The 23,630-nt window shown below is 40.7% G+C and overlaps 1 protein-coding gene across 3 annotated transcripts in view; it reads right to left on the bottom strand.

Annotated features, from left to right (window-relative positions):
• Positions 1-15,723, bottom strand: part of cacna2d1a (calcium channel, voltage-dependent, alpha 2/delta subunit 1a) — an 82,879-nt gene extending 67,156 nt beyond the window's left edge. For 2 of the 3 annotated variants that reach the window (XM_067490120.1, XM_067490119.1), the window contains exons 1-2: positions 15,309-15,720; positions 481-562 (exon numbers count right to left, since the gene is read on the bottom strand). In XM_067490120.1, the coding sequence (XP_067346221.1) occupies positions 481-562; positions 15,309-15,451 (225 nt within the window). In that variant the 5' untranslated portion in view covers positions 15,452-15,720. Of the gene's footprint in view, positions 1-480; positions 563-15,308 lie in introns of all 3 variants that reach the window. The other variant, XM_067490121.1, reaches the window with a different exon arrangement.
• Positions 15,724-23,630: the final 7,907 nt, after the last annotated feature.

Below are 23,630 nucleotides of genomic sequence, written 5' to 3' on the forward strand. Positions count from 1 at the left end.
GAAAGCCGATATAATTCACAGTGAAAAGCTGCAATTGCTCGCATAAAAGTTTACAAATTGTGTCTCCAATTAACAATTTCAAAGGTGTTACACGACAAATTAACATTGAATGTCCCCATGTGTGATGTTTGTTTTTTAACATTCCCTTCGGAATCATGCAAGCTGTGTACAGTTTGTAATGATTTCAGTGCTGCTTTAAAACCGACTGCTTTTCTTTTCAAAGGCACCGAGAAGCAAAAGTGCCAGATGCATTATGTCAATCAATGGGGATCTCAAAAGCTTCTTCTGTTTTGACAGACATGGGCCAGGGTTCGTTCCAATCCGAGAAGAAAACTGATGGAAAGTGACAGGAAAATTCTATTTGTTTGATAGGATTTGTACGTATTTTGTTAAACATGAGACCTGAGCTTTAGAGGTTTCCACAAAATGTGCACAGTAGTTGCAGTAACATCATTGTGTGTGATACAAAGTCGTGCTTACTCGTATTAGGTTCTGCATGCCACTGGCTGTGTCTGTTAATGTGATCAACTGTTCTTGCATCTGGTCCACCCATTCCTTTATCCTGTGAAAAAGAAAGAAAAAACAATCAATAGGCCAACCAATCCTCATTAACGTAAAGCTTCCAAGTGACCTGCACAGTGTAATGAAATTTGTTTAGCTGCTCCAGTCGTAAATGCAGCCCACGGTGTCACGTGACCTGAAATGATTTTATCTGCTTACTATAACAATCTGCTGACACAGCTGTACAGACTCTGGGAGGAGATACATGACATAATAATATTTAGCTAAGTGAATACTGGCTCTACTCTTTAAATGAGTTTTGCAGTAAGGTGGAAGTGTGATCGTGTCATATATTCTCTAGAGGAGAAGGAAGAAAGAAGGCAAAAGAGGAAGAAAAATTTTGCTGCATTTCCAAATGCTCAGTATTAGTTAAACCTCTAGTAATAGTAGTAGTAATAGTAGTAACCGCTAGGCCTCTGCACACGTGGTGTCTAAACTGTGAACTGTACATCACATTTATGCCTTGTAACTTAAAGTAGCCATGATGGTCTTAACAGTCTTCTTGCTCTATATGGACTCCTTCTACGTGAGACCGCACCATGACCTTCACCAGCTTGGGGACACAGCCGCCATTGCTCTATAAATAGGTAAGAAAGAAAAGGTCTATGCGCTAAGGTACAGGCTATGGCAACTGGCTGCTGGTAGTTTGTTTATATTTAAATTAAAGAACATCTTTTCATCTGTAAGAGTTTCAATCCAAAGGAAATGTGCATACAGCGCAAAATCTGCAAATGAATGTATATTTCCCTCCACTACCATTAAGCTAGTGACACTTATCCATCAGTCAGGTGTCAAAGCACTACAGAAGTGGGTGTACAATAACTGGCTGGGTAAATTCAATAAAGGTTATTTATAGCTCACAAAACTGTAAAAACAATTGAATTACATTACAGTATTCTGTCTTTTATGTATTAAATGGTTAAGTATAACAATCCCCTCGTGGGTCCCTGCTTAGTTATTTTTCATTTCTTCATTGAACTGAAGCTACATTTTGTTGAATAATTACACTTTGTTGCATCTTCCTTTTTCAAAACTTTTTCAAAACCATTTCGCCCAAGTCTAAAAACATTTAGACATCCACTTAGGTATTTTGTTTTTATGCATAAATTGAAAATGTGCATAAAACTAGTAACAATAGGAAATATTTCCTAAAATGAAATGAAATCTAAATATTATTGTTGATACTCTTTTTAGCAAAAGAAAGGGCCTTCTGTTCTGTTAACCCCCTGGTGCTCACATAACACAGGAACCCAGTAAAAACAATACACTTGAAGTACAAAAACTCCCTTAGCTCCTTAATGTAGGCCAATAAAAACCCATACACCATAAAAATATGACTCTCTTCATATGAAACCTGTGGATGCTAGCGCAGTGTAATGTGAGGAGGCTCAGCCTAGAAATGTGTGGCATAGCAGCCACATAGTATAATTAGCCTGCTGGCTGAGGCCAAATATAGGATGCACATACTGTCAGTACATACTGTAGCTTTTCTACTTCAAATCACGCACACACACACACACACACACACACACACACACACCTTCTCCAAAAGGAAAATAAAAACATAATCTCTCACAACACACTGTATGGTTCAGAGTTTATGGTACTTGAATGAGGCTCCAGGGTCAAGATAAAGTCCATTCAGCATAGCAAACAGGTGTGTACTGGAGTTGTTATGAATGTGTCTTTTCAAGCGAGTTTCGCGGACTTAAATTCGCTTAAATGATAAGTGTTGTATAACGTGTGCCTAATGGGAACATGGTGTGTGTGTGTGGGTGTGTAGTTATACTCCATCAAAGAAGAACTGAGATTCACTGTTTGTCTATTCTTTCAACAAGTGCTGACTTTGTCCTTACACAACTGAGCAGAATTAAATGTTCAACACCACATTACAATATTCTTTTATTCCTTATAAAATTCACACCTTTTTTGAATAAACCACAACTTATTGTCAGTGTGACACTTGGTGCAACAGAACTCACACCATATGGTTCATATGGTCCAAGTTACTACATTTAGGTAGTTCTGGTCATGAACATGCTGACACCTCGTGCTGTGTGTGCAGCCAAAGAAGAGGGGGCAGCAGTGGAGTAATGTGCTCCCTTTGCTTTCTTTTAGTGACAACAAGGGCTGCAGGCATCTAATCATTTGCAGGCGAGCTACTGTTACTTTTACTAAGGCAAAAGTACAAGGTACTCCAACAATCAGGGTGTGACGGCACAAAGGCATGAATTAAAAACAAAGAAATAAAATATGTCTGATCTTTGCAATATTTCTTTTCTGCAAAATGTGCAATTGTAAAACCCTATTAACATAGATAAGAAAAATGAGAATAGATAAATAGATTTTATAGATAGATAGATTTTGAAGTCGAAGGTCCCAAGGTTTGCTCCAGAGGCTCTTGAGCACTGTAATGTAGCTTATAAGGAGGACCTCTGTTTAGAATTCATTCAATTTCAGAACAACTTGTAACTGTAGCAGCTTGGAGCCCCTGCATTGGTCAGCGTGTAACACAATCAGCTTTTAATGTAATAATACTCACTGATAAGAGCTCCTTCCCCACTGTGCTAGAATTTAGAAATCTCTTTGATCTTATGTTAATTAAGCCATGCGGTTAAAACTGAAAGGCTGCGCAGTCACTTCCACAAATAACCATCTTGTCATCAGTCAAAAGCATCCATCACATCAGGGTGTGTGGCTTCCTCATACACTAAGTGAAGAAAGAGGTGACTGTCACCTGTTAAAGACTAAGCACATTGTTTAAAAGTGGTGTTTTGATGAAGGAAAGGAGACAATGGAAACTTGGACATGGGAAAATGAGATAGCATCAGTGTCCCCTCCCATGTTTGGTTCCTATTCTGCCCCTCTCTCATTCTGTCCAGCTCCTTGGGGAAATCTGAGGCCTCCAAAAGTGCTGGTGGGCCATGTAAAGCCACTGGGCTACAGTGGTTGCAGATTGCCAGGCTGGAAATAAAAACAAATAAATATGTGAAACTCTTCCAAGTGTCAAAGCTGCTGGCATCACAGGCCCTATTTCTGTCACATGTCTCTGTGACTCATTAAAATCACCCACTTATGAAGAAGGCAGTCGTTGAACCCCCCCTTCATTCAATCAGTCACGGAGATGAAGGACAGTCTGTGAGAAGAAGAGTAAACCAGCCAATAATAACATTTGGAGCTGCTTGTTATTGTTCTAGTTGTTCCTCTGCACCTCATCAACCCCGATTACTAGTAAGTTTGGCCCGAGCTTTCATCTAAAGCAACTTACAAGTCAGTGCAGAAACTTAGGGTTCAGTGTTTTTCCCAAGGGCCCTTCAACACGTGTACAGGAGCTGAACCACCAGCCCTGCCATTAACGAACAACTGCTCAATGACATGAGACACATCTGGAGGTTCAAAAGCATCAGTAGAAAAACAATGTTTATTTGACTCCTGTTTTTACTCCTGTTTTCCACTGCTGAGCTACAGTAAAAACAAGCCGTGGATGGACACACACAGACACACACTTTGGACCAGATTTTCGGACCAAATTAATTTTAGAAGAGGTGTCCAGATGAGAAGCTGGGATACCTGGTTCACTCAGCATGTTGTTTAGTGAATTCCAAGTCAAGGTGTGTGTAGCACAGCGGGCTGATTTTAGACAGTTGGAGCCACACTTGGTTGGAGGTTGGATGAACAGATTGTCTGATATGAGGGCTCCAACACTGGAAAGATGACATCAAATTTTCATAAGTTTTTATAAGCCAAGTTCTTTCCATGTTCCCCCTGCACCCAGCTAAGCACACACACACACACACCTCCATAAAGTTTGACCAAACTTTACGAGAAAGTGGCCATTTAAATGAACATTCAATTAGCCACAATAACACCGGTGTCCGGTAGCTGGGACTTTGTATTTCTGTTTATTTTACTTTCTAGAACCATGGACAGATTATGACACAGCGGGCCCCTGGAGTCAAACCCAGCACCATAGCAAATCTCTGCTCTAGAGTCTAAATCAGAAAAACTGATTTAGAAAAAAAAAGAAAGAATTCAATCTACAAATCAATTAGCACTTTCTCATTGTTAATTTAGCTCATTCCTTTACTCAACTGGTGAACACGTGCTTTCATTTGTGCGTGACACATTTGACCTCAAGTACAGTGATTGATGGATAAACAAAGAAGCCTCCATCACTTTGATGACGGCAAGAGGCGCTGTCCCCCATTAGGACAGCTTTCATGATTGTGGGTGTGTGTACCGTTGGTATGTAACCAGAGCACTGGGTCATTCGGAGGACAGCCGAGGGCTTCCCGGTGTCAAAGGTCACCAGGACAGGTACAGCACTTTTGAAGAAGCAGTTCATGTAATAAAGTGGGTGTGACCCATTTGTGCAAGTGCGCAGCATCAGTAGTTTAGTTTGTGAGAGAGCAGCAGCTAATTTAGAAATGAATGCATCTCTTACTAGATATATATTCAAATGGATCGAATGCCTGTGTGTAATGTAAGAAGTCAGGTTTTTAAGAAATATTGTTACTTGATATTGTTCAGCTTTGCATTTGAGTGGCTTTCAGCCCCTTATGTTGGATTACACCAACATACAAATTGTTTTTGCAGTTGAAAGTTTTTCAGAAAAAAAAATGCTCTAATAATTTTGCCGTGCACCAAACATTAAATATGTTGTTTACATGAAGCATTTAATATTTAGCTGAAGAGAAAGTTAATATACTATAAAACCAAAACAGCCCAAGTAAAATTACAAATAATAAATAAATAAATAATAAATAATTGCTTATTTTCCTCTATGTTTTTCTTCATAAGATATTAACAAGTTGTGAGAAATGCTTGTTAAAATGTCCACCAGAACATTTGCGTCTCGTTTCTGTTGCCAAATTAATCCATTAAGAAAAGAAAGAAAATAATTTATTTGAATACTTAAATTAACTTAAATACTTGTGATTACAATGTTTTGAGATTAAGGGAATAATCCCAGCTGCAGCAAAATAATGGACATAAAGAAAAACCTCGATTCCAGCTTTTGCAGCGCCACGCTGACTCACCATTGCAACCTAGAAGAAAAGACTAATATCTTCATTCTGCCTGTTAGGAGCAGACTGTCCAATCAGAGGGGTGAACAAAGAAAGTGGACACAATCCCAGAATAGAGAGCATGACTCAGCGTGAGAGCACAGCTGTCTTATTTCTGACCACATTGACCCCTGTGTGTGTGTGTGTGTGTGTGTGTGTGTGTGTGTGTGTGTGTGACCGTCGGGGAGGCCATTTGTGTTGTCCTCTCCCACTGTGTCATCATTCCAAACCAACAGCCTCTGGCTGCCACATTTTCAATTATTTAAAGGATAATTCCACTGTGTTACGTGGATCCTTTGTTGTTTGGACATAATCCCTTTTACATTAAATGGTTTTAAAGGTAAAGAATATAACTACTTACATTATTCAACTCAAACTTCCCAGGAAGATTGTCTGATTCACCTGAAAGCTCTAGATAGAGGCAGAGTTTATGTGACTTCTTGTTGACATGTCCTATACACCATACTGGTGCCTGTGTAACCAGTGCTTCTGGGTTTTGGAAATCATTTCCGAGACATATTGTATAACTTTAACAACCCAGGAAAATGCATCCAGGGTCTGGTAGAAGTATAGCACCAGTAGCCAGAATTGCATCAATTTCTAAGATGGAGTGTATCGATGCTCATCACAATTTTAGAGAAACCTGTATTTTATCCCTCTAGATATTACAGTATAGAAAAAGAACTGATGTCTACAGAAAAAAAATAGGTGAATGCGGGTAATTTGGTTGGAATCCACTGATGTGGTTATCTCTGACCATCAGCTTCTCTCTACAGATGGGTGCAGCAGTCACTGTCCCTCAGAAGTTGACCTCAGAACCAGCAGGGGGATCTTACACCAGCAGGCCACTGAAATTCACACCAGTGGCTGTGAACACTAAAGGAGGGTTACACACAAAATAACAAGCAGGCTGAACATGCAGCACAACTTCTCCCCTCACTGCTCAAAGTGACACTGTCACCAGGTTTGAAGATTTATTTTGTATGATTTTATCACAGATACTGAAGAATCACAGCCAACACTACAGTGTGACAATAAGACCCATTAACAGCATGAACTGCCCTCAAACTGTCCTTGACTAACGTCTGTTTCTACTTTTCAAAAGGCAAATACCACCATTCAAAGCCTTTGAAAAACTTTTAAAATGGCTCCCAGACGGAGTTCGAGGAACGAAGATGGAAAGATTTACTTTCAAGCTTCTGCTCCTTTACTTTTAAGAAAACAGCAGGGGACCTTTAAATAAAGACCATGCAGACTGTATTCCTGTGCCTTGGGCTGGCAAAGTGTTGGAACAGTTTGTCATTAAACACATTTTCATCTCTCAACTAAACCTCATGGTACTAATAGTCAAATTTCATGCAGCATGGCATATTCAGAGGAAGAGAAATGAGTACATCTACAGGGAAATGCAATATGTGAACCACCATGACCTCCCAACACACTGTCATTCAGCAGAAGAAGTTTTCAAGCGCACCTGTATTATTTTCGTACTGTAGCTTTATGGCACATCTGTCCGTTGCTTTTGTTTTTACCAAGGGATAAACCTGACATCATGTAAACACCCTGATCTGACTGTAAGTCCAGAACAGTGATCCAGCAACACTGGATGCTCCATCAATTTTGAGTGAACTGCAGAACAGTTGGCTTCACACCAACACAAAGGCCTGAGATCCCTGTGTGCGAGCGGCCGCAAGAATCAGAGGCTCAATATCCAATCTCGGAGTTTCCACTCCGGTGCCCTCTGCTCTTGTAAACATCCTCATGTTTTCATACTCAGAACTCAGTCTGTGTAACCACATTTGATCTCTTAATACCATTGAAGCCATCACGGAGGAAGCAACCGCCGGGGAACTTTTTATTTTTCAACCCCGTCTCATCACGTTGTCGAGTCACGGTTTTCAGCTCTGGGAGACAGTTTGAAACCTTAAATCCTCTTCTAATAGTAGTAATTTAGGCTCCTAATCTTTTCTTGGAGAGAGACAAGGCTGACACTATTACGGGAAGCAGAGGAGATGCACAAAAGAGATAGGGATGTTTGAGGATGGCTGTGTGGATGTAATTGAGCCACTGGGGGATAGCTAATAAGAGCTCTGGCTATGAAGCAAGGCATCTAATAGGCAGCGAGTCTGACAGAGCACTGTAGGAGACAAACCATCACTTTCTGCCTCTTTTCCTCTCGTCTCACACTTTTCATTTAAAAGTATCACTTATTCTTTAGTTTATTCTTATTTCGAGTTATCAAACAGGCTCTCGTCTGTCCTTCCACCTCTGTGTCTCTTCTGTCTGTTGGGTTTTGTGTGAAATGATGTTATCTGTGTTTCTTGTATCCTTTGTTAGCTTACATTTCCTCTCACAAACTCCAAATGTTTTACAGCTTTATTTGTTGCCTAATGCTTCCTGTTTTCTCTCTAAACAGGCAAATAATGGGAGCAATGTCCTCGTCCCCCCACGGAGCACAAAAGAGACAAGTGATGATATCTTCTCCTTTATTGAGGTCAATAACAGCATAATTGCAGGCTTTGTAAATGTCTTGCAGCCTCATTATCTTCTGCAGCAAGACGTTATTGATGTTTCTGCCTCTCTTATACAATTTTACTCATGGCAAGTTAGTTAGAACACTTTACCACGGCCCTCTGCCTTGATCTGAACACCTGTGCTTAAAGTCTTGACAACTGTATTATTTGAGCTCCATCAAGCACTTATTGTAGGGTGTATTACAGCTGTGGAGGAGCTGACTAGACTTAGTATGGGTCATTATCAAATGGAGGGGTGGTGCTTGTTGGTATCGTGCACAAAAACAGCAGGTGTGGGTTACAGGAAGCTAATTCCACTGCAATTGATTTAACAAGTGACCTTTGGCCAAAGACAAACAGCCTCATTTGGACTTGGTTAGTTTTTTTAAGCTGCAGTTGTGGTAAATGGTAAATGCCCACTTACAGGTCTGACTGTTTGAGGCTGTGGTCAGTTGTCTTTTATACAGATAACGAGTTCAAACAGGTGGGATTAAGACAGGCAACGGGTGGAGGACAGAAGAGCTTCTTAAAGAAGAAGTTACAGGCTTGTGAGAGCCAGAAATCTTGCTTGTTTGTAGGTGACCAAATACGTTTACGCAGGAATTTATAAATAAATTCTTTAAAAATCCTACAATGTGATTCCTGGATTTTTATTTCCACATTCAGTCTCTCACAGTTGAAGTGTACCTATGATAAAATTACACACCTCTCATCATTTGGAGTGGGAGAACTTGCACAATCGGTGGCTGAATAAATACATTTTTGCCCCATTGTATATAACACTTTTATCCAAAGCACTTTACAATGTCGATTCCCATTCACCCATTCTTACTCACATTCACACACCGATGGCGGTGGCTGCCATGCAAGGTGCTCTGCCGACCCACCAGGAGCAACTTGGGGGTTGAAGTGGGATTGAGCCCCTGACCCTGTGGTCCGTTGATGACTTGCCTTGCCAACTGTGCCACAGCCGCCCCGATATAGAAGACAAGCCAGACCACAAAGACAACGCTGACTTTTGAGTAAAGTAAAACTTAGCAATTATCTATAATTACATATGGCCCACGAATATTGTGATTGTAATGATTTAGCTTTTATTCTTTTATTCAATTCCTTTTCGCTCTCTTTCTCCTGTGAGGATAATTATTCAAAAACCAAGTCATTTAAAAAAGCAACACACCCATTCATTGATTCATTCTAGTTTCCATGCCAATAACGTTTGATGAACAAAGACACAACACTCCATCTGAGCTCAGCTTTAAACACTGTTTCCACTGAAGCCCAGAGGTCACACTCTTTCTTCCCTTGCCCGCGTTTGACCTCACACTTTACACCACAACTCGCCGGCGCCCTAGCGTCCAGTCTGCCTCATCCACACCCTGCATGTCAAATGACATATACATCGTGACAGAACTAACAGCTCCCGTTGTCTCACCTCTCCCCGCAGGTGTCTGGACACATTAAATTGGAAAAGGAAAAAAAAACTGAACTGTTGTGACACTTCCAAGTGTTTGTACTCGCTGCAGAGGAATCCCACCTGCTGGAGAGATTCCAAAGACTAGGTTAATATTATACCTCCCATCTGGATACGCAATTTCACAATAAAGGCAGAAAAAAAGTCATGGCTGCCATAAGTGAAATGTAATGAATATGGGTCAGATCATTTTTGTTTTTTATGAATTCAATTCTTCTAACTTTTTAACTAACTTTCAACCTAACTTTTTAAATATAAAATATATCATCTTTTCAAATTAAAAGGAATATTTTTAAGATTCCGTGTTTCTGTGCTTCCTCTTGCTCATCCTCACCCCCTCTGGCTGCCGTTCTCTCAGCTACATGTCATTTTGAACTCTACTCAAGTGACTAAACCTTCACATCTCTGTCACCTTCACACTTCCTGAGCAAACTCTCTACTCATCCATCCTTACTTCAAGTAACCTTCTGCCTCAGCTCACACTTGCATCTCGGACAATGCGTATAAATAGACAGATTAGAGAGCCATACCACCCCTCACCCACCCCAGTTAAAATTTCCAATTAATGTCAATCTGGACACTGACACGAGCAGACTACTGTCCAGCGTAGCCTGAACATTGGCCTTAACAGCTTTTATGAAGCAGTACATTCCCGTTAAAGGGCTCGTCATAGGTCTTATTGTTTGCTTGTGGAGTTTAAATATAGTCTTTTTTGAGCGCTTGTTACAAGATTTTTAGGAGGGTTTTATGAACTTGGTGAACATTCTTTCACACTCACTGCATGTTTTGTTTTTTATGTAATGAGCTTAACTTGCAGGATATTATCATTTTCTGTGAGTAATAATTAGTATTCAAACATGCAGATTAATGGAACATTTTGGTAAATACACTTAAGTGCTTTTCTACATCATCGGCACCCAATGTCTGTACAATAAACACTGAGCTAAAGCCAGGAGATTAAACCTCATACTGCCCTCGTACCCTCACATTTAGTGCACAGTGTTGTCAACACTCCATGTTCCTCAACATGTCAAGCTATTCTTTTGACACACTTTCTTCAAATAGAAATCATTTGGGTACATGAAAAGTTCCAGTGTTTCCTAAAACCTGCATTTTTCTAACAAGCCTGTTTTTTAATTCTTGTTGCTCAACTTTTTTGTACCCTGTTTCCAAGTTTAAAAATACTTTTCTGGTGTATTCAAGAACTATTTATGAGTCATAACAGGGGCAGTGTTTCATTAAAATAGGGGAGTGAGCTCCTATGTGATCATGAGCCTGGTGTAGGAACAGGTGAAGTGAGCCACACAATTCTATTTTCAATTTTGTGTCTTATACAATCTCTTTTTCCCAACATTTTGTATTTGCCCTTCTGCATTTATTGTCTGGTTTTGCCTCCCTGTGGTTTACAGTGATGTGTCCCGTATCACTTTACCGTTTCATAGTTTGGTAGGCTTTTTCTCTGCAAAGAGACGCGTGTGCTTGTGAATTAACAATAAACGAACCTCAAAATACAGAAGGAGTGACACATGCTTCATTTACATCCTTAAAACTTGGCCCCCTATACTTTTTATTAAGATATACAGATGTGCTTTCTGCACAGACGCGGCCTGGATCCAAACAGCTGTTAGCTATTTCCTAAGTTGCCCAGGCAACACTGCAATGGAAAATTCCTGGGAAAATCCCTGTTTCACAAAACAGTGGGCTTCTTTAGGCCACAATATCCTTTTTACCTGCACAGGGTGGTTGGAGATAATCTTGATTCTTGGGAGGAAATGCAGAAAAAAAAGAGACACTGGAGGCCACACATGAGCAAGAGATCTACAGAACCTCAGGAGCAGAGGGCGATTTATGGGAAGCCCAGTGCCACTCTACACCTCTATGTCCTGTATTTTACCGTCGTCTGAGTCAGGACTCTCAATGCCCATTCCCAAAGACAGAGGCTTATCTAATTTTAGCCAGAGTTGAGGTGGAGGCAAAGAGGGCTGAGTGGGAGGGGGTGGGGGGTGTGGCAATGGGAAATAAGCGAGAAATAACCAAAAGTAAAACTGTGAGAGAGGGTAAAAGAAAAAACTGGGAACAGAGAGCAAACATTATCCATGGACGTGGATCTTTCACTGCTGCGTGTGTGTGCGTGTGTGTAACAGATACAGGCATCCAGCTGCTTGACTTGAGGCAGGCCCATGCCTCCTGAAATACACCCGCTAGCAAAACTCCCTTGTGGCTGTGAGGTGCAAGTAACGGCCAAGGAAACCCTAGACAGCCCTGAGCTGGTCATTCCCATCTGCTCATTACATTTCATTCCCCATCTTCAAAAGTCCCTGTTCTATGTGTGTCATATTCCAAGTTACATATGATACGGAAATCTAATTTATCAATCTTTTTCCCTTTTTTCCTATTCTTCATTTATATTAGATGAGATGACGATCTCTGTATCTCTCCTGTAAAGACAAAGGATGTGTGATTTGATCGAGAAACATAGCCTGAAGCCTTTTACATTGACACAAACAAAACAGAATTTGTAAAAATATTATTAAAAAGGCCAATTTAATTGCAGTCAGCCTTAATTTCCAGGGATATATGCAAATTTTCTGGTTCAAATCCCGATGAGATGAATCAACTGTGCATGTAAAATCATTACCAAGTCACTTCTCTATGCTACAAGCCGACTTCTACGTCGGCCTGACCACAGCACAGCAGCCTACAGTTAAAGATCTATATTTCTCTCCATCTCCATGCTTGAGAGTTTTCGTCACTGTAATATGTTGCACTTTGACTGAACTGTTTATAAGCAACGAGTCCAGGCATCTGGGATGCAGAGGGAGTTAGGTCATGCATATGGGTGCATTCAAGTGGGTACTGAACCGCTATCACTACAGGCCACTGGGATGAGACAAGTGTCAAAACAGATATAAATACATCATACAAGAGAAACCGAGGAAGCAAACTGAATTGCTTTTAATTAAAGTAAACTACATTCAAAAACATTCTCCAACAGATGTTGATTACTGAACACTATGAGAAGTTCAGTTCTTTTACAGTCCTGTAAAATACGACTGACATAAACCTATTAGTGTGGGGAAACACACGGCAGCTGTACAGAGAATAATGCAGTCCTCTGATATTCAGACACAAAGTTTACCAGTGGGTGGTAGCATGGGTCATTGAGGCAGAGGACCTTGACACAGGAGATTGGAGTTTGATTCCAGTTTGAAACAACAGTTTGTAGCTTTGATATAACGAGCCACGTGAGTCCTTTTAAAAAAAAAAAAAAGAAAAAAAAAGGACTTGTTGGTTCCACCGGTTAAGACTCCTCAGTCCTTCTCTAAAACCACTCATTGTAATTTTGGCACTTCATCTTTGGAAGGGAAAAGGTTTACCTGTTCCTCTGAATTCAGCAAAGTTACTGACGTGTTGACATCCCTCTGGAAGTAAATTCATACCTCAGGAACCTGCTATACATCTTTACACACACACAAACAACTGTCTGTGTTGTTCTCTGGTGAGATGAAGTTCCTCCTCACATTGTGCACACTGATCTCCAGAGACAGGGCCGTGAACACAAGAAGCACGGTTGTTTAACTGGCTAAGCATGAAATCTAGCTAGCGTTAAAAAAAAAAAAAAAAAAAAAAAACACAAGTGAGAGTGGGAGAAACAGAACAGAGGGTGACAAACTGTAGAAAAAGACAGGATCTAGACAAAATATGTCTTTCGGTGACTAAGATGTGGACATGTCTTCTGACTTTGGCTGTGATGTTGAACACGATGCTCATGGAGAATCCATGCTGCACTGTATGCAAATAAAGAATACTTATGGGATCAACAAGGCCAAGTCTCCATTTTCTTCTTGTCTCTTTTTCTCTCCGTCTCTTTCCTTTCTTTTTATCCCTTCTGATCTCTCAATGTGTTAGCTGGCGCCGAGATCTCTGGGGCACAGTTCTATGACATCAGCCTTTGCATTTCAGATTCGATGATGTTAATCACCTGCCTTCAGGCAGCAAAGAGAGGAGAGGTGAGAGAGCGCGCTCAAGAGACATAGGGAGCTGGGTGGAAAGATAATGGACAGGGATTAGAACAGGATGGAAAGACAGAGCAATAGAGAGAGCGGGAAGGTTTGAGAGAAAGAAAATCTGAAGCACACACACACTGACATGTGAGGTTAGGGATGGAGCCCAGAGATGCAGTCATACTCCCATGAGACTCAGAGGTGACGGAGAAAGAAAGAAAAAAAATAATAAATTTTTAGTCATAAAGCACTGAGCTACTTAAGACCTTGCCTATTCACATTTCTGAGTTTCCTCTAGGGAAACACACTGGGTCAGCCTCTCTATCCTTGCCCTTCTAGTGTCTCTGACTTTCCCCTTTAGGAGTCAACATGAAGCTTGTCACTCAAAATAACAATCACCAAGAGTACACCAAGATTACTAGTAGCTGTACTTTGCATTAAAGCAATGCTGATAATTACTAATGGCCATGCAGCAAATGTCAAGATATAGTCTTTGGGAGATGGCGGATGATTTTCTAGTTCGATTCTGGCATTGGACACTTAAATTAAGTTTTCCTAATTGAAATTAGGAGCTTCTGCCAATCATGCTGTGAATTTTAATCTTCTTTTTTTGGACCAGATTGCCAGTTTCACTCAGCAAGTCCACTGTGTCGGTGAAAGTCTGCATCTTGCCAAGCCCGTGTGAATATCATGTCCACAACCCACAGATCAATCCACTTAGTGCCCATGAAATATAGGGAGCAGGCCGCTCTCCTAGTCTGACATCATACTCGGCCATTAGGCTGAGTGCCATCAAGGCTCGCCATTTCTCTGGGGGGGTAGAGGGTACTTGGGCTGCATCTAAAGCTAAATGCTTGGAGTCCTGCCTCTATTAGAACAATCTGGAATATGTTAAACCTGTTGCTCAAATGTGAGGTACTAAATGGCAACTGAGGGGACTGACACACCCACATGTTTGGTTAATTTGGGAAAGGCATTGCTGTGACTGTGGCAATATCATCTGCTCCATCTATTAAGGTTGCCCTGCAAACTTAGACATAGAGACAGTGAGACATGTTTAGACCGACTGAGGCAGAGAAACCTCAACTCAGCCAGGCTCCAGTTTATCACCAAACTTTACAGCCCAAGTTACCATCCTGCAGGACAAGTGGAGAGGTTTCAACTCATACAGTGTGACTGAGCCTAAACAATGGCGGAACTAGTGGCCTGTTGAAAATATAAATTCACACTGGGGAGTTGCACGTTGCAGCAGAAATAACCATTTAAGCTCACCGTTCTTTTATTTTGACAGAACAGATCTGTCCTACAGGTTTAACTGTCCCAAGTGTTGTCCCTCCAGCTACAGTATCGACTGCCCTGTGATGAAAAATAAACCCTCAAACGTGAATCGTCCCTGTGTGTGGATGCTAAAAAGAATAGATAAGGAAGACGTCTGGGGACATCTGAGGCACGTTTGTCTCTCTGTCTGTCGTCCTGAGATGACTCATGTGACAGCAAATGGACAGTGCGTTTAAGTATCATGCTTCACAGGGGGAAGTTGTGTCCGAAGTAATCGGCAATCATATCACAGCATAGATAGTGGCTCTAAAGCTACCAGGATGTGATTGCTGCTCCACACAGCACATTATGCACGACTTTTAAAAAAAAAAAAAAAAAAAAAGCCAACAGGATGTTTTGAAGCTGTACTCACATCTGCGCTGCTGGGAATTGTCCGGTCGACACGGTGGAAATGGATGACAGGAGTAAAAGTAGGCAGACGGAGTAATCCATAGCTTTGTTTATTCTCCTACACGTGAATCCAGACAACGAGGAAATGCATACACACACACACATACACACACGCGCGCGCAAAAAAAAAGCTCCACAAAGCCACCGCGCGGCGCGTACTTCTCATCCAAACGCCTCACGCCGCCATCGGTGTGCGTTTGGAAACCAATCTCCTCTGGTGTCTATGTCCCCCCCGCTCCCCCCTCACCGGTGGAGCGCAGGACTGTGCTTTTTTTTTTTTTTTTTTCCTTTTTCTTTTTTTGGTTCAGCGAGTGTATGTGTGACCGTGTATATCTCAGTCTGCGACAGGCTATTAGCGCGAGTCCACGGCATGTGTCAAAAACTCAAAGGAGAAAGGGGGAGGGCGCATTTAGGTCCTCGGCTCGGCCGCCAGTCCGCACACTGCAAAGAAAATCGAAAGCGGTTCAGCAGGAGGCCTGTGCGGTTCAGACTGTGTTACAGAGGCATATAGAGTTCAAAATCCATGCATTTTAATATTTATTATTTGTATTTACATGTATTACTTAAGTGTCGTTTTTTTACGGATTTAGACATTTCTGTCGAACTGTGACAAAAACATTGGCAAAACTGGGACAAAAGTTAAATCACCGTGTCGACTTTTACTTCTTAGGACAACAGAGCAACACTTGGTGACACTATGAGGAGACGTTTTAAAGCGCGGGATCTTTTAATGACATTTCTTACAGTGTTTTTACTTTTCCCGGCGCACATCACCACCAACATTTACGGTTTTCTCGCTGTAGCTACGCGGGTCCCGTGAAATAACGGGCAGGTATCGAACATATTTCTTTTGCGGGTTCCTCTTCAGCAGCCACTGTAAAAACTGAAAGAAAGTAAAAGGGATTTGAAAACAAAGTTTAAAATGTGAAGTCAAACAGTTTAATTGTACCAAACTGTCCGTGTACAGGCACATTAGCCATCAAAATGTAAATCTGCATACAGAGCATTGCCCATTAATTTGTGCAGATTTAAGACACTGCTTTAATGAACTTTAATATACCTTAATTTATCAGAAACATGTACATGAAGATCTCAGTAAAAACTGTCTCTGAGACAGTGAGACAGAGGCTACTGTGCAACTCTACACCCACAGTCACATTAATGAGCTTTGTCAACTTCCAGCTGAAAGTGATCACAAAGCAAACTACCTAAATAGTCTAAATAAGAATAATATGCTTTCTTTTGCTTTCTTTGTAGGGCTAGAAATGCTCTAATCCTATCAGATATGAAACATAAAAGTTGCGTCCACCACATGGGCTCCATTCTCCAAATAAAACCTCCCAGAGTTGACCTTTCTCTTTCCTCTGATTCCCCCAATAACAAGGATTCACCACAACCCAGCTTGGAATTTTGTGCGAACGACAATCATTGCTTGTGTCTGCTCACATGTGTTGCCAAAAGCAATTTTGTTTTGTTTTTTGACTGCTTCCCATGTGAGATTCAGCAAATTGTTACCAGAAATTATTCCCATCCGGTCAAAGTTTGCTGTTTTATTGTCATTTATTATCATTATAAGCCTTCATTTCATTTGCAACAGTGAAGTTGCAAATTGCAAATGTGGTTATGCAGAAATGTGATAATAAATTCCACTTGCTCCAAGGGCTGTAGCTAACATAATATGGAGTGACATTTCATTTTTCTGGGACAATCAAAAAGGTAAATACCCGAAGAATATACTGCACTTTCGAAAGAATTTGTCTAGTAGTTAAAGAATAGTTCCTTGGTTATTATGGAACCTCAAAGTTATTATGTCTGACTTTAAAATTTGGTGTTTTTGTGTGTATTTGTGCCCTGTGCTTGCACGTGAGTTGACTTTGTTTGCCATAGGGTCACAGCAGACAAACAAGGCAAAGTGTTGCTCACCTGCTATTATATCACACAAATAGATTTACTGTGCAAATAGCTGTGGATGTTCCCTCACTCAGGTTTCACTATCACTCATGTAAGCGATGCTCCCCTGGGACCTCTTGCAGGGCAGGAATCGGAGGTGAGGGAGAGGAGTATATCTACAGAGTCGTAGCAGAGAGAGATACACAAGTAGAACCAGACTAACAAAGGGGAGGAAATTAGAAGTTAATAAATAATAAAATGCCACAAGTCTGTTGTGAAATTATAATGAATTCTGGAGAAAAGGAAAAGACACCACGTGTTACCACATTAAAAAAATAAAATAAAAAAATCCAACACAAATCCGTCATGCTGCTTCTGTCTTTGAACCAGGCGAGCAAATGCAACACTCTTTCAAATAGGATTATACGGGATTTTCACAGGGATTAGCTCTGTTTTACAAAAGCCTCTCAAAAACCACAAATTTAGTTTGACTAAATACATCTCATTCCCATAAAAGATTAGTTTATTTTATGTTGCAGTATTTTTTTATCCTTAAAGCTGCTATAATTTTAATGTTTCTGTCAAAAACACTTGTAGCAGCAAATCCACCAATTAGTATTCCGGACTCAGCTCCAAAGGGTATTTTGGTGTCTTTCAGCTTTTTTGTTTTGGTTTTATAATTCACTATCATCAACTGTAGGACAAAGTCTCTTAAATGTTGGTCTGTTTTTGTCCGACATTTTACTGAAGAGGGCTGAAATGAATCTCAACACAGGTTAAAATGGATTCAGCTGGACATAAACACTGAAAATGTTTTCTTATTGGGCATTTGAGATTCAACTATTTGTAAAGGTTATGTGGTTCATGCTTATGTGGTTCACTGCACTTTTATTTGAACCTGTTGGCCACAAAGGTACAGTTTGCTTCAGGACATGTTTCCAGTAAAGAGCAGAAAAACAGATCAAATCAAGGATGCAAGTGTGTGTGTGTTTGTGTAACAGGCAGTGACAGAGGGGGGGTTGATGTAAAGGTTATGTTTCCAAGTGAGTAAGGAATGTGTGTGTTTGTGTGTACATGCTTGGCGGGCAGCAGGTGTGGCCGTTATCACCAGATGCCAACCCCACCCACCTGTCCGGGGAATTGCCCGCCTGCCGTCGCCTAGCAACCCCATTTGCCGTCTCCACATCAATTCCTCACAACTGAGCCACAAGGCTGTTGTTTTCCCAACCAGTGAGTGCTTATCATACATGTGAGCTAACTCTGGGAGCGGTACAGAGAGGGCAAAGCATGACAGATAAATATTCAGTAAAGTGAAGAAGAGCAAATAGCAGAAACTAAGCTGATGACAAAACCACAGTGTTTAGTATTGGTTGCCCGTTAATAAACCATAACTCCATCCTCTTTAGTGTTACATTTCCACCCTTTAAGCTGTGAATAATCAGTTTCCTCCTTAAAGCGGCAGAGATGAGGAAAAAGTTCTTAATAATAAGGTTTAATTTTCTTAAAATGTAGCAACTCATTAAAACACTTTTGCAGGGCGAATGTTTTTGCATTTTATTCAAATAACATTTGAAATGTACCCCTGGCCATTTTTCACATCAAATTGCACTTTAAAGCCAAATAAAGAAGACACACAGTGCTTATCCTGCATTTTTAATAATCTTTTTTCCCCCTTTTCTTAATGCTGACATCAGTGAAAAAAATGCAAGTTTTACGCATTCAGAGAGCAGCCCGAACCACATGATATGATACGATATGATGAAGCATCTGTGAAATCTGGCTCCTGTCTGAAAAGTTGAAGTGTCACTGTCACATCCTTTCATCATTTTCAGTAGTTTGTAAGACAAAACAAATAGATGTATAGACTGCTGAGCCCTCACCAAAGAGGAAAATTCAAGAAACTGCATTCATGCAAAAATATTATTTCCCTCCTCTTCTTCCCCCCACAGGCCGCCAAGCACAATTAATTTATTAATTTTTCTGGGCAAGTGCGTTTCCCTGGCAACAAATGATTTCCAAGTTTAAAGTTTAATCAGCATCTCTCCCACACAGTGTCTTCTTGGCAGCGAATGGTGGGACATGTGTTTTATCTCCACATAAGCTGACACAGATGTATCCTTCATTGTCAGATCCAAGTGTTAAAGAAAGGAAGAGATGGAACAAGATGGAAGCTGGAGAAACTTCCTCATGTGGTTTGGATGTGATTTACATGGTTACAGTTGTACACTTATTATAGATGAGTAACTGACATCATTTTCACTGTTGACAAGAAATTATATACATAACCAAAAGTCCAAAATGGGTCCTATTCCTTTAAGACTGCATTTTTATAAATTTCTCACATCTGGTACTTTTATCTTTGACTAGTCGTCATTATTAACGACACTGCTTTTGTAGGTCACCACTCCAAAAAAACACCCACCTCTTCTCTCGAAGCACGGTCTCCTCCTTGGTGATGGCCGGCATGGTTGTGCCTTGTTGACTCGGTTGAAAGAGAAGTGATGGTGAGTGTGTGTGATATGATGCCTGACTTGGGACAGGGGCAGCCTCAGTCCCCTCTGTGCACTGACTGATCACATTACTATTAGTGAAAGCTAGTCTGTCAGGAGGAGATGTTATGGCCCAGTGAAGGATGGCCTTAGGGTTAAAAAGGCATCCAGTGACAGGACAGTGGCTGCAGGCAGGATTTGAAGTGATTGGACATGAGGGGTCTTAGCTGTCCTGTGCAATTTCTACATATAAAACATTTTTTCTTCCTCACAAAATTACGTTTATGCTTTTGCACTTGTCAATGTTGTCATTTGAAAGATTATTTCTCAATGGAGCAAATGATGATAAGATTCTTAACATGACCCTTAGTTCAGTCACGTGCACACTAGGTAACAGTCACATATGTAAGAGGATATGGTTCAGCCTCACATGTAAGCAGTGAATATAGTGATTTGCCAGGCGTTTTTTAAAAAAAAGTCATATTCATGTTCCCAGACTCTGGTTTTATCCAATATCGAGACACTGGCATCACATTTCCAGATGTCCACTTTGGACTAATGGAATAAAATTCAACCCAACAGAAAAAGATTATTAAATTAAAGCCATGATGGTTTTTACCCTACGGTTCAGTAAATGTGTAGTATCACTACAAGAGAAGATACACAAAAAGTTTGACCTGATAGTGGAGCTAAGAACCGGCAGAACATGTACGCTGTGTGAATATCACGACAATCCATCAAATAGTTATTGAGATATTTCAGGCTGCACCAACGTGGCGTTCTGATTCACAGAACACATTATTTTACACATTATCTTCTTGCTTTCATTCCTTATCTGACTGCTGTCCTTTTTGCAATGTGGAACAAAAGCTCACAGAACAAATTTGAAATGCCTCAGTTCAATAGTGACGACTCCTCTTTGGAGATCACGCTGTCACAGCTGGTGTATGGAGCACACAAGCGGGGAGGACTCAAATCCAGACGCACAGGTAGGTAAGAACTAAACTTGATGCTAAAGACAGGAAGGAAGAAAAGGGAGGCATAAAACTACAGCAGAGAAAGTGACAAGAATGAGGGTCAGCAGAATGTTGAGCTATGGAAAAGGGTCTTGCAGCAAACTGGCAGGTTGAAATAATTAGAGAAAAAAAACAGAGAGACAGAGGGAAATGGTCAAAATAAACAGACCTGCGACAAGATTTGCGTCAATCCACGTTGAATGCATGTCTGACCCCCATCTGACCTTTGATAGGCTGATGCATGTGGTAACTTTGCATGAGGTGGCGTCACCAGATCGTTTTGGTCAGCTTCGCCGCTCAGTAACCCACACGTGAGGTGACAGCAGCAGCATATTTTTCAGGCCCCTGTGTGAGGCAGGCCGGATCTTTGAAGGCAGAAGAAGGAAACAAACACATCTTTAGAAGTGAAGGATCTGAGGGATCCATCAGGGAGAGAATGGGAGAGAACAGTGGGGGCGTTACTGAGGAGAGGAATGAAGAGGGTGAATATGAAAGACGGGGAACATTAAACAAGGAGGAGGAGACGGAAAGGGTGTAATGTAGACAAAAGAGAGGCATCTGGAAGGGAACCTGGCATCCTTTGATCGGATGGTGAGCGTTTTCAGCAAGAATCACAAGAGAAGACAACCACGTCCTGTAAATCCTCGTCTAAAAAAACGAAAGTAAACTAAACTAAAATACATACAGTTGCAGAAAGACAGATGTAACATCACAAAATTTGAGACAAGAAATGAATGAAAGTGCTAAATATAGTGGAAGAAATGGAAAATAATGTCCTATCTGATCATTTTCCAGTAGTTATAAGTGATCAAATCAGACAGAACTGGTCCAAACCTGTTCATTTAAAGTGGACCACTAAACCAGTATTGTATATATCTATATATAATATCTATCTATATCTATATTAAGAGTAACAGCAGTGTAAAGTTTCTGCAGCCGGTGTCCATGGAAAGACTATAATCACATCATCAGCTACGATGAAGAGTCCTTACATTAGTCATCATCAGGCCTCACAGGACATATTTATTTGTTGATCACCATTAAGGAGCAGTAAAGTGGACCACCCAGCACAACTGAATTACACAGCTAATGTGGCTCAGCCCTGAGGCTCTTTTTAAGGTAAACACACAGGACACACACTGAGCAGTGCTTGGGTTTGGCTTTTTAAAAGGTCACTGAGTTTAAGTTTTTAACATTGTAGTTTTCAACAAGCGTTTTCAGATATAACACATCAAAAATGGTGGATATGTAGTATAATAAATAGAAGCTGGAGATGATGAGACAGATTTAGTTTTTTGTGGTGTCAGTTCTCTTAAAGAAACTACAGTTTTGCTTTACTTTTGCTGTATACAGAAATCTAGTTTTGCATGTATTATTGATACCTCTATTTTCTTTTTAGAGTGCAGGGAGTGTTTAGGATGTTAGGAGGATGCTTTTTATATATTTCATACATTGAAAAACTGAGCTTTCCAACAGATTTTTGCGACAGACTCATCAGACAGAAGCAGGTGCTTTGTAGCTGAATCACCACCCAGCAGGTGATGACATGGGAAATTGATGCAAACACACATGCGCACACGCATACAAAGAAACATTCATTCAAGCATTCAGTGCATAATGACAATTTTCTTTGAATAAATGCTGATAAAAAGTATTTCAGAGAAAGTTAGAAAAGTATTGGTAGCTTAAAGATCCAAAGGAAATCCACAGTAGATAGAGACCACCATCAACCCCCTGCAGACAGAGGTGTGTAAATGCTGCCATATAAATATAATCAATATAAGCAACTTTTAAAACAAATGTACACATGTGTAAATGTAAACAAATGTAACATACAGAAACATAAAATGCGGAGGAATATTCTCCAAAAGTCAAAAATGGGAAACATTGCTGGTAACATTTGTGCCAATTAGCTGCGTTTTACGCCTGCAGAGACAATCCGAAGGCTTCATTTAAACAGATGACACACAGGAAGTAAACAACACATGTCCAGTCTTTGAAGCCACTGGCTGCAAATCAAGGCACAATTAATTCCTTTTCATCAGCATCATTGTATTTCATCACGTAATACAACAAAGCATTCTGGCTACGAGCAACTGTTCAAGTCTTCATCGTTTGTAAAACCTAAGATGACGACAACTTAATCTCTGATTAATCCTTCATCAGATTGCAAGCCTGCGCTCTGCAGCTTCTTTGTTTGGCTTTCACGGCCTTCTCTGTCCTATATGCAAGCTGGTCCTTGGCTTCCATGTTGGCTTGAGAGACATGAACAGAGGACAGTGCACAGATGTTCAGGATTATAAACTGTACTTGTCTTGTTTCAGTTTTACTCTGAACATCACTGCTATGCAAAACAAAAAAGATAAGTTAACTCAATCCAAATGGTTTAAAAAAACAACCCCGGTGTACAGGGACATTCTATGACTGTGTGGAAGCGTCAGCTGTCCACCACGCTGTTGTCTGATCATGATGTCTGTCTGTGAAGGAAGAGACTGGAACAAGCTGCTAAGGGTGGCCAGCTCTGTCCTGGGCTGCCCGCTCGTCTCTGGGGAGAAGGCGGGTGAGAGGCGGCAGACTGTTACACCCTCAGTGTAGGAAGGAGCGGTACCACAGAAGAAGAGATGAGGAAATGAAAGAAGAACAGGCAGCATCAGAGAAGAAAAAGCGCTGTTTGGCTGTAGGCTGTGTGGCTTTTGATTGGCAGCTTCTCGCCATACTGGAAACTTCTTTAAGAAAAAGAAGCACGTTACGCCATCTTGTGGTTATGTTTAGCTATTTCATATGGTTAGTGTCATAACCGCAAACCAGCTACTGTAATAAATCAATCAGAGAATTTAAAAAAATAAGAATAACCATAGATGGATGAGAAAATAGGCCTGTTTGTAAAGT

The sequence above is a fragment of the Channa argus genome, chromosome 21 (genome assembly GCF_033026475.1).
Source record: "Channa argus isolate prfri chromosome 21, Channa argus male v1.0, whole genome shotgun sequence".
NCBI lineage: Eukaryota > Metazoa > Chordata > Actinopteri > Anabantiformes > Channidae > Channa > Channa argus.